The sequence below is a fragment of the Nematostella vectensis genome, chromosome 9 (genome assembly GCF_932526225.1).
Source record: "Nematostella vectensis chromosome 9, jaNemVect1.1, whole genome shotgun sequence".
Taxonomy (NCBI): Eukaryota; Metazoa; Cnidaria; class Anthozoa; order Actiniaria; family Edwardsiidae; genus Nematostella; species Nematostella vectensis.
The window spans coordinates 10503143-10514431 of NC_064042.1; the positions used below are offsets into that span (position 1 = coordinate 10503143).

Consider the following 11289-nt stretch of genomic DNA (forward strand, 5'->3'; position numbering starts at 1 on the left):
ACACAATGAATCTAAAACCATCTTACCTTTAGTCTTCATTTAAAAGCAAAAATGTTCAACTTATTCCATGAGAAAGGAAATAGGTCTGATGTCTTCATGGTAGCTTGACTGCGATTGGTTGTCTAGATGAGCGTATACAATAAGGATGTCTGACTTCGGATAAGATCGACGATAAGAGATCTAAGAGTAATTCGGAGTATTTATAGCGAAATTACGTTACAATGTCCAGGTAAAGTTTGTTCACCAAACAATATGAGATGCGATGATGCTACTTCATGCTCATACTCAGGTTTTAGCAGATGTTGTTGGCTTCTATTCAAAAAAGGGGAGAATCTTCGTCGATATTTAGTTATGGAGAGGTGGAAGGAAGAATAGATGTTTGTTCGGCATCCACGTTGTAGTTTTACGTAAAGTTTTTAATCATTATCTTATTTCTAAAAATCCCTAAAATGTTTGGCACAACATAAGAGTTCGAATTCCAAACACAGCTTGTCCAGCTTCTTATGAATTTGGCGCAGGTTTTTTTTTCCAATGTTGTGCATTGATTCTACAAAGCGCATGTGTTGGCCTAGGTTATGCGCATGCGTGCCTGGTAATTCGGATAAGAACCAATCGAATATCGAGTAAGTGATGTCATGGTGCATTGATCCCTTGCGGGTGTAGTGCACACACTATAAAAGAGGAAGGGCGAACAACTTTCAGCCTGTCAGTTGAGTGAAAAGGCTTATAATTCTCAAACAACATTCGCCCATCAATTCGAAGACCGACTTTTAGTTTTCCAAGGTTCTATATCAAGAATGGCTAAAGTGATCCTACTTTTGCTGGTGGTATACAGTGCTTTACTGAACTCATGCCAGGCTTGGGTCGATGTGAAAGACAGGATCAAAGGTAGAGTGATTCATCTAGAGACCCTGCTCAAGCGAGGACGATGGTTAAGGCAGATCGACAACAAAGATTCTGACGGTTCAAGATACCTTTTCATTGACCCGCTCGCCGAGAGGGACACATACTACGAACCACGTGTACAATTCGAGGTACGTACTAAGAGTCCTTCGGTACAATTCCAGGTATATACTCGAAGCCACGGGTACAATTCCATTGTACACCTGCAGTATAAGTATTATTTCTTACAGCGAAATTTGTTGTTGCGCGACCTCGGCGGGTATAAGATCCTTGACTTGTTTGGGAATAGCACGTAGTCAGTCAAACTATTCGGGCGGGTCTATGTAAAAACTAGACACATTTGGTTTATCATAAATGCAGTAGTGCAATGGCTGTTTGCTAATTTTTCTTTCAATATTTTGACTCGATGTAAAATTAGCTGAAAACCGTTTGTTTGCTACTTCAAATAATTTTACATTTTGAATAATTCTTTAATGCTGTAGATAACTGGCAGCTACTATTAATCTTGATATTTTTAACTGTAACTTTAAAAATAACTTTTATAAACTCAATCGTAATCCCTTTAGACTCCTTCTAAGTGTACATTGTACATCATTTATGGCCATTTTGCGAGGATTATTTCACCACAAAAATCCCGAGTAATAATTTTACTTTGTTATTCTCTTGTTTTTTTCCTGATTCAAGTCATGGAAAGTAAAGTCTTAAATTGAGTTAGTAGACTTTATTGGCGTATAGAAACACTCCGCGGCAGGCTTTGGTAAAACGGCAAAGTACGAAGTACCTATTGTTTCGGGAACGCAATTATCGCATTGCTTTCAATAATTGCATAGATAGTATCATGCAGATTCAAACAACGTAAAATCAAAATCCGCACTTACGTGATATTTCTCATTTAATGATGATATCTCTAACAATACAAAAGATCCTAGAGAACTGGCCGTACCGAACAAATCTCTGGAATGAGAATCAAATGTTTTAAATCTTTTATCGGCAGTACAATAGAGCCACAGTATTTAAACCAACAGTCAAAATGAAAGACCTGTATTTTTCTCTAATAATGTTTGTAAAACATAACAGTAACAATTGGCAGAACATTACATTATGTATTGCTGAATGGACAATCGAACCCCCATCCTCCATGCCCTCCTTGCTCCTGCTCAAATGTCTGTCTACGGGCCTAAATCTCTCTTGGTATCTAATATATCCCTTTGATCATATTTTGATGTATTTTGATGCTATATTGCGTATGGCGCTGTATACATTTGTATGCATTTTTAGGTAACTGCGTGTGACAACTATCTCTGCCTGGAAGCCTTGTCGCTTCGGGACTATTTCCTGGCCGCTGGTTATCCCCCCGATCATGATAAACACACCGTCAAGCTACAGTACTCAACATACCCTGCTGGAGATGTATGTAGAACCATCCCACCCCTCCCTAATCCTATGATGATTACATAACATAGTATTGTAGTCATTGAATGATTAAGATTGACCTCGCTGTAGGCGTTTCTAGAAGGAAGCTTTTCAGATAGTATAGAAAAATGGCGGCTCCTTATTTGACGCTAAAATTTACACTGAGGGAGAAGGGCGGTCGCTAACTTGTTTAACTCGCTCAAATTCTTTAAATATTCCAGACCCGCTTCTTTTGGACGTTTCTTTGTGAAGATCTTACAATGGAAAGGTGCAAGGTTGTCCCAAAGCGATTTGAAAACGATGGGTGGCTGATGGTGGCTGACAATAAAGGGAATCCTGATGGAGAGCATTACGATGCTACATGTGGCAAGGAGCAGAGTGACGCTTACTTCAGAATCCACGCACCAAACCCCACAGATGGATACAAGTAAGAGCTCTTAGACAACGACTGACGCTTCACTTACCCTGCCCTCCACAGTGGGTTAATTCGGAAATACCTATTTTCGGGGTTTCAGGATTCCTGTGGTGGGCGAAAAAAATCTCCTTTTTGCGCAACAGGGATCCTGAATCCCGAAAATACACAGAAGAGACGGCTCTCAGGCTAGACTGCACTCGTTACCAACGGTACCATTATTATAGCAACAAAAGCATCATCTCATATATTAATCATTGCGATCATTGTCATTATCAACATTATAATCATTCAGCCAGCCTCATTATAGCAGAGCCGTAGCAGCCACGCCCCTACTGGTTATTTCCTTATAATTGTGGAAAATTGAGGGGGGGCACGTGCCCCCAGTGCCTCACCCCCTGCCACGGCCCTGTATAGTGTTACCTTATTGTTTCTTTTTAGTTTTACAACATAATATAGAATTATCATCTTCTCGTTTACTTCATGCAGTGAGATCTTCAGAAGCACAAACACCGGGACGACGGAGCAGACAGCCAATTATATGGTGACTACAGGCGTCACCCAGACCGAGGAAACATCCTCGTCTGTTACCTCGACTGTGTCTACTGAAATAGGTGGTGCCTTCAAGGCTTTTTCCGCAAGTGCGTCGTCTTCCATCTCATCATCTTGGTCGGTAAGGGCACGTTTTACATCTAATGATAATTCACAACGAAAAAAAAAGGGTTTTGATATCACATAGAACTTTATTGAGTAAGCAAAACCTGCGGGCTTTTGCAAAGTTACGCTGCGACCGGGTAGCAAAATATACGAAATTAATCTGACTTGCTTGACCAAAATGCATTTACCGCAGCTTTTAATATCTTGTGAACTCTCGCCGATATTTTCCAACAGCGAAATCGTCGAGTTCAAATCGTCTCTTGGCTTCTGCCATTTAAAATCTTAGAAACTTTTTTTTGGCCAGGACCTCCCTCCAAGGCGCTGACCAATAAAAAAAAGTGAAAAAAAATGATAACATTTCTAAGGCCTAGGGCAAAAGCAGTTTTTTGCTTTTTGATAGTTGCTTGTATTTTTCATAAAAATACAGCTATGAGCATATTGGGAGAGTGCCTTAGGACATCCTTAAAGTCCATATAACCTTTCAGAGCTGATAGACTTTGTCAATTCTTTATATTTTCATCTTCCAAATGGTATGTGGTTCGTATGGACCCTAAAATACTTGACTTCGCGCGAATAACTCAAATCTGTAATATTGAGGTATAGCGTGAAATTTTATGTTTTGTGGAGAGGGCTGGTTCTGCTGTTTTTCCTTGTTCGATTTGAAATTTGTCAAAGAACCTGAGCTATTATTTGGCTAAAGAGTAGTTGATATAATCTTGGATGGATGCATATCTTTAAGACCATTTATCCCTTAGACCGATGCCTGAGCATCTTCATCCTGCTGTGTTTATTTTGCATCTATGGATTTTTTGGTTGTGGGTACTTCTCAAAGCCGGTAGAGGCCGGTTGAAGGGTCAATGTGTTAATAGTCTTTCCTTTTGTGAGGGAGATCTCCAGCGTACAGCTGAGTAGCTAGGTACGCGAAAAATCCCCTCTCCCTTTATAATAAAAAATATATAAAATAGATCATAGCTTGCATATTGTATGTCTACCTTTCTCATTTCAGACCACACAATCTTCAACTTTCTCGGCGTCTAAGTCAGTCAAGCACGTCCTCACCATCCCTCCCCGCACGACTATCATTCTCACCCAGCTGATTGGTAATTATGCGAAAGAGTTTGAAGTCGGCGAGGACAAGTACACTATTGAAGAGATACCGCTGGACAGTGGCGCTACACGCAAACGCAAGATGCCCAGTCCTCCCGGTCAACCTCTCGAAGAAAAGTCTGAGCTTTGAGTGAGAATAAACATACAGTGAAACCCCGATAGCCTCGAGTTATCCGAGTCATTTCTATTCGGATAACTATTACCTCCCGCCAGCTCGTACTATGTTTCATCTCCCCTGATACTGTTTCTTGATTCATCTCTGTTACTCGAATACTCCCTACTAACTCGAGCATGTGTTTCTTTAGGGCTTGAGTTAAGGGGGATCCAAAGACGTGGCGGGAAAACGCACTCTTTCATCTCTCCCTTATCCAAGCCCCTTGCGCTTACTGGGCATGCTACAAGCTCATTCACTTAGCCTATAAAGCTTTGAGCCCTGAATAAGAATAGCTTTGAAGTACAGTTTGAGCAGGTTACTGCATCTTTGTCATGCTAGTTTTACTAATGCCACACAATGGTGTTGTAAATGAACAAGTTCTCGTCTTCAAATCAATAAACCTGTTGTTGGACCCAAATGCCTAGCCTAGTAATGACTCCCTGAAAACCTGAGAACCCAGTAACACAGCACCGCATTAATTTGGGTTTAGACGCATGCCATAGGCAGGGTAGGGAAGTGGAGTTGAGCGTATGTATCATGAGCTCCCCGACCAACCACTCTACACGTAATCGACTGAAAATAAATTATTGTATTGTATTAGTATATAGATTTAGGCATTGCCTAAAAGCGGACCTGCAAACGGACCAAATCTTTGATTATTTTCGCTTAAACACGATGTTCCGCTAGAATGGAAAGCTCCTCCCACCCCCGGGCTCAAGAACAATCAGTTATAAATCTAGTGTCGTCAATGAGTCAACACTTCAGGACAATTGCTTTGAGCGCTCAATTCAAATTTTGTATTCCACATACCTTTTGGAAGATAAAAATATATAGAATTGACAAAGTCTATCAACTCTGAAAGGTTATATGGACTTTAAAAGCACATGATCACAAACACAATGAATCTAAAACCATCTTACCTTTAGTTTTCATTTAAAGCAAAAATGTTCAACTTATTCCAGGAGAAAGGAAATAGGTCTGATGTCTTCATGGTAGCTTGACTGCGATTGGTTGTCTAGATGAGCGTATACAATAAGGATGTCTGACTTCGGATAAGATCGACGATAAGAGATCTAAGAATAATTCGGGGTATTTATAGTGAAATTACGTTACAATGTCCAGGTAAAGTGTGTTCACCAAACAATATGAGATGCGATGATGCTACTTCATGCTCATACTCAGGTTTTAGCAGATGTTGTTAGCTTCTATTCAAAAATAGGTGAGAATCTTCGTCGATATTTAGTTATGGAGAGTCGGAAGGAAGAATAGATGTTTGTTCGGCATCCACGTTGTAGTTTTACGTAAAGTTTTTAATCATTATCTTATTTCTAAAAATCCCTAAAATGTTTGGCACAACATAAGAGTTCGAATTCCAAACACAGCTTGTCCAGCTTCTTATGAATTTGGCGCAGGTTTGTTTTTTTCCAATGTTGTGCATTGATTCTACAAAGCGCATGTGTTGGCCTAGGTTATGTGCATGCGTGCCTGGTAATTCGGATAAGAACCAATCGAATATCGAGTAAGTGATGTCATGGTGCATTGATCCCTTGCGGGTGTAGTGCACACACTATAAAAGAGGAAGGGCGAACAACTTTCAGCCTGTCAGTTGAGTGAAAATTCTCAAACAACATTCGCCCATCAATTCGAAGACCGACTTTTAGTTTTCCAAGGTTCTATATCAAGAATGGCTAAAGCTCTCCTACTTTTGCTGGTGGTATACAGTGCTTTACTGATCTCCTGCCAGGCTTGGGTCGATGTGAAAGACAGGATCAAAGGTAGGGTGATTCATCTAGAGACCCTGCTCAAGCGAGGACGATGGTTAAGGCAGATCGACAACAAAGATTCTGACGGTTCAAGATACCTTTTCATTGACCCGCTCGCCGAGAGGGACACATACTACGAACCACGGGTACAATTCGAGGTACGTACTAAGAGTCCTTCGGTACAATTCCAGGTATATACTCGAAGCCACGGGTACAATTCCATTGTACACCTGCAGTATAAGTATTATTTCTTACAGCGAAATTTGTTGTTGCGCGACCTCGGCGGGTCCAAGATCCTTGACTTGTTTGGGAATAGCACGTAGTCAGTCAAACTTTTCGGGCGGGTCTATGTAAAAACTAGACACATTTGGTTTATCATAAATGCAGTAGTACAATGGCTGTTTGCTAATTTTTCTTTCAATATTTTGACTCGATGTAAAATTAGCTGAAAACCGTTTGTTTGCTACTTCAAATAATTTTATATTTTGAATAATTATTTAATGCTGTAGATAACTGGCAGCTACTACTAATATTGATATTTTAACTGTAACTTTAAAAATAACTTTTATAAACTCAATCGTAATCCCTTTAGACTCCTTCTAAGTGTACATTGTACATCATTTATGGCCATTTTGCGAGGATTATTTCACCACAAAAATCCCGAGTAATAATTTTACTTTGTTATTCCCTTGTTTTTTTCCTGATTCAAGTCATGGAAAGTAAAGTCTTAAACTGAGTTAGTAGACTGTATTGGCGTATAGAAACACTCGGCGGCAGGCTTTGGTAAAACGGCAAAGTACGAAGTACCTATTGTTTCGGGAACGCAATTATCGCATTGCCACATCCCAAAGGCGGTGATATTAAAGAAAGAGATTATCATTAAGATGTTTATGCATCGGGAATACTAGCAGCTTATTCAACCAAAAGCTTTCAATAATTGCATAGATAGTATCATGCAGATTCAAACAACATAAAATCAAAATCTGCACTTACGTGATATTTCTCATTTAATGATGATATCTCTAACAATACAAAAGATCCTAGAGAACTGGCCGTACCGAACAAATCTCTGGAATGAGAATCAAATGTTTTAAATCTTCCATCGGCAGTACAATAGAGCCACAGTATTTAACACAACAGTCAAAATGAATTCTCTAATAATGTTTGTAAAACATAACACTAAAAATTGGCAGAACATTACATTATGTATTGCTGAATGGACAATCGAACCCCCATCCTCCATGCCCTCCTTGCTCCTGCTCAAATGTCTGTCTACGGGCCTAAATCTCTCTTGGTATCTACTATATCCCTTTGATCATATTTTGATGTATTTTGATGCTATATTGCGTATGGCGCTGTATACATTTGTATGCATTTTTAGGTAACTGCATGTGACAACTATCTCTGCCTGGAAGCCTTGTCGCTTCGGGACTATTTCCTGGCCGCTGGTTATCCCCCCGATCATGATAAACACACCGTCAAGCTACAGTACTCAACATACCCTGCTGGAGATGTATGTAGAACCATCCCACCCCTCCCTAATCCTATGATGATTACATAACATAGTATTGTAGTCATTGAATGATTAAGATTGACCTCGCTGTAGGCGTTTCTAGAAGGAAGGTTTTTTAGATAGTATAGAAAAATGGCGGCTCTTTATTTGACGCTAAAATTTACACTGAGGGAGAAGGGCGGTCGCTAACTTGTTTAACTCGCTCAAATTCTTTAAATATTCCAGACCCGCTTCTTTTGGACGTTTCTTTGTGAAGATCTTACAATGGAAAGGTGCAAGGTTGTCCCAAAGCGATTTGAAAACGATGGGTGGCTGATGGTGGCTGACAATAAAGGGAATCCTGATGGAGAGCATTACGATGCTACATGTGGCAAGGAGCAGAGTGACGCTTACTTCAGAATCCATGCACCAAACCCCACAGATGGATACAAGTAAGAGCTCTTAGACAACGACTGACGCTTCACTTACCCTGCCCTCCACAGTGGGTTAATTCGGAAATACCTATTTTTGGGGTCTCAGGATTCCTGTGGTGGGCGAAAAAATCTCCTTTTTGCGCCACAGGGATCCTGAATCCCGAAAATACACAGAAGAGACGGCTCTCAGGCTAGACTGCACTCGTTACCAGCGGTACCATTATTATAGCAACAAGAGCATCATCTCATATATTAATCATTGCGATCATTGTCATCATCAACATTATAATCATTCAGCCAGCCTCATTATAGCAGAGCCGTAGCAGCCACGCCCCTACTGATTATTTCCTTATAATTGTGGAAAATTGAGGTTGGGGGGGCACGTGCCCCCAGTTCCTCACCCCCTGCCACGGCCCTGTATAGTGCTACCTTATTGTTTCTTTGTAGTTTTACAACATAATTTAGAATTATCATCTTCTCGTTTACTTCATGCAGTGAGATCTTCAGAAGCACAAACACCGGGACGACGGAGCAGACAGCCAATTATATGGTGACTACAGGCGTCACCCAGACCGAGGAAACATCCTCGTCTGTTACCTCGACTGTGTCTACTGAAATAGGTGGTGCCTTCAGGGCTTTTTCCGCAAGTGTGTCGTCTTCCATCTCATCATCTTGGTCGGTAAGGGCACGTTTTACATCTAATGATAATTCACAACGAAAAAAAAGGGTTTTGATATTACATAGAACTTTATTGAGTAAGCAAAACCTGCGTGCTTTTGCAAAGTTACGCTGCGACCGGGTAGCAAAATATACGAAATTAATCTGACTTGCTTGACCAAAATGCATTTACCGCAGCTTTTAATATCTTGTGAACTCTTGCCGACATTTTCCAACAGCGAAATCGTCGAGTTCAAATCGTCTCTTGGCTTCTGCCATTTAAAATCTTAGAAACTTTTTTTTTTGGCCAGGACCTCCCAAGGCGCTGACCAATAAAAAAAAAAGTGAAAAAAATGATAACATTTCTAAGGCCTAGGGCAAAAGCAGTTTTCTGCTATGAGCATATTGAGAGAGTGCCTTAGGACATTCTTAAAGTCCATATAACCTTTCAGAGCTGATAGACTTTGTCAATTCTTTATATTTTCATCTCCCAAATGGTATGTGGTTCGTATGGACCCTAGAATACTTGAGTTCGCGTGAATAACGCAAATCTGTAATATTGAGGTATAGTGTGAAATTTTATGTTTTGTGGAGAGGGTTGGTTCTGCTGTTTTTCCTTGTTCGATTTGAAATTTGTCAAAGAACCTGAGCTATTATTTGGTTAAAGAGTAGTTGATATAATCTTGGATGGATGCATATCTTTAAGACCATTTATCCCTTAGACCGATGCCTGAGTATCTTCATCTTGCTGTGTTTATTTTGCATCTATGGATTTTTTTGGTTGTGGGTACTTCTCAAAGCCGGTACAGGCCGGTTGAAGGGTCAATGTGTTAACAGTCTTTCCTTTTGTGAGGGAGATCTCCAGCGTACAGCTGAGTAGCTAGGTACGCGCAAAATCCCCTCCTCCTTTATAATAAAAAATATAAAAAATAGATCATAGCTTGCATATTGTATGTCTACCTTTCTCATTTCAGACCACACAATCTTCAACTTTCTCGGCGTCTAAGTCAGTCAAGCACGTCCTCACCATCCCTCCCCGCACGACTATCATTCTCACCCAGCTGATTGGTAATTACGCGAAAGAGTTTGAAGTCGGCGAGGACAAGTACACTATTGAAGAGATACCGCTGGACAGTGGCGCTACACGCAAACGCAAGATGCCCAGTCCTCCCGGTCAACCTGTCGAAGAAAAGTCTGAGCTTTGAGTGAGAAAAAACATACAGTAGAACCCCGATAGCCTCGAGTTATCCGAGTCATTTCTATTCTGATAACTATTACCTCCCGCCAGCTTGTACTATGTTTCATCTCCCTTGATACTGTTTCTTGATTCATCTCTGTTATTCGAATACTCCCTACTAACTCGAGCATGTGTTTCTTTAGGGCTTGAGTTAAGGGGGATCCAAAGACGTGGCGGGAAAATGCACTCTTTCATCTCTCCCTTATCCAAGCCCCTTGGGCTTACTAGGCATGCTACAAGCTCATTCACTTAGCCTACAAAGCCCTGAATAAGAATAGCTTTGAAGTACAGTTTGAGCAGGTTACTGCATCCTTGTCATGCTAGTTTTACTAATGCCACACAATGGTGTTGTAAATGAACAAGTTCTCGTCTTCAAATCAATAAACCTGTTATTGGACCCAAATGCCTAGCCTAGTAATGACTCCCTGAAAACCTGAGAACCCAGTAACACAGCACCGCATTAATTTGGGTTTAGACGCATGCCATAGGCAGGGTAGGGAAGTGGAGTTGAGCGTATGTATCATGATCTCCCCGAGCAACCACTCTACACGTAATCGACTGAAAATAAATTACTGTATTGTATTAGTATATAGATTTAGGCATTGCCTAAAAGAGGAGCTCCAGACGGACCAAATCTTTGATTATTTTCGCTTAACCACGAGGTTCCGCTATAAAAAGGAAAGCTCATCCCACCCCCGGGCTCAGGAACAATCGGTTATCAATCAGTCTCGTCAATGAGTCAACATGTGAGGACAATTGCTTTGAGCGCTCAATTCAAATTTTGTATTCTAAACCTTATTTTAAAAATGTCACTCCTAGACTTGGCCACGTAAAATGGTTCTGTTTATAGTAAAATAATGCTATACCAAGCTGTGTGCGCTCTAAAGTACGAACATTTTCGTCATTGCGCGATAACAATTCATGCAGATGCGTTAGATTATGGATAGCGCAAAGTTTAAAATTTTGCAGTGGAAAGCAAATTACTAATTTATCACACAACTGCCTTGTTACCTGTGCAAAAATAGTTTTATTCCAGCCGACTGAGGCTCTGAGATAAACA

General features: G+C 40.5%; 2 protein-coding genes across 2 annotated transcripts; both read left to right on the forward strand.

The window, feature by feature from the left end:
* Nucleotides 1-701: 701 nt before the first annotated feature.
* LOC5512704 lies at nt 702-5064 on the forward strand. Its single transcript, XM_048732898.1, has 5 exons — nt 702-1034; nt 2182-2313; nt 2538-2743; nt 3218-3401; nt 4392-5064. Exons 1-5 carry the CDS (start codon nt 798-800, stop codon nt 4620-4622), a joined length of 990 nt encoding a protein of 329 aa, XP_048588855.1. The 5' UTR covers nt 702-797; the 3' UTR covers nt 4623-5064.
* Nucleotides 5065-6240: 1176 nt separating this feature from the next.
* Nucleotides 6241-10632, forward strand: LOC5512678. Its single transcript, XM_048732899.1, has 5 exons — nt 6241-6567; nt 7791-7922; nt 8148-8353; nt 8831-9014; nt 9967-10632. The coding sequence occupies exons 1-5, from the start codon at nt 6331-6333 to the stop codon at nt 10195-10197; spliced, it is 990 nt and encodes a 329-aa protein (XP_048588856.1). The 5' UTR covers nt 6241-6330; the 3' UTR covers nt 10198-10632.
* Nucleotides 10633-11289: the final 657 nt, after the last annotated feature.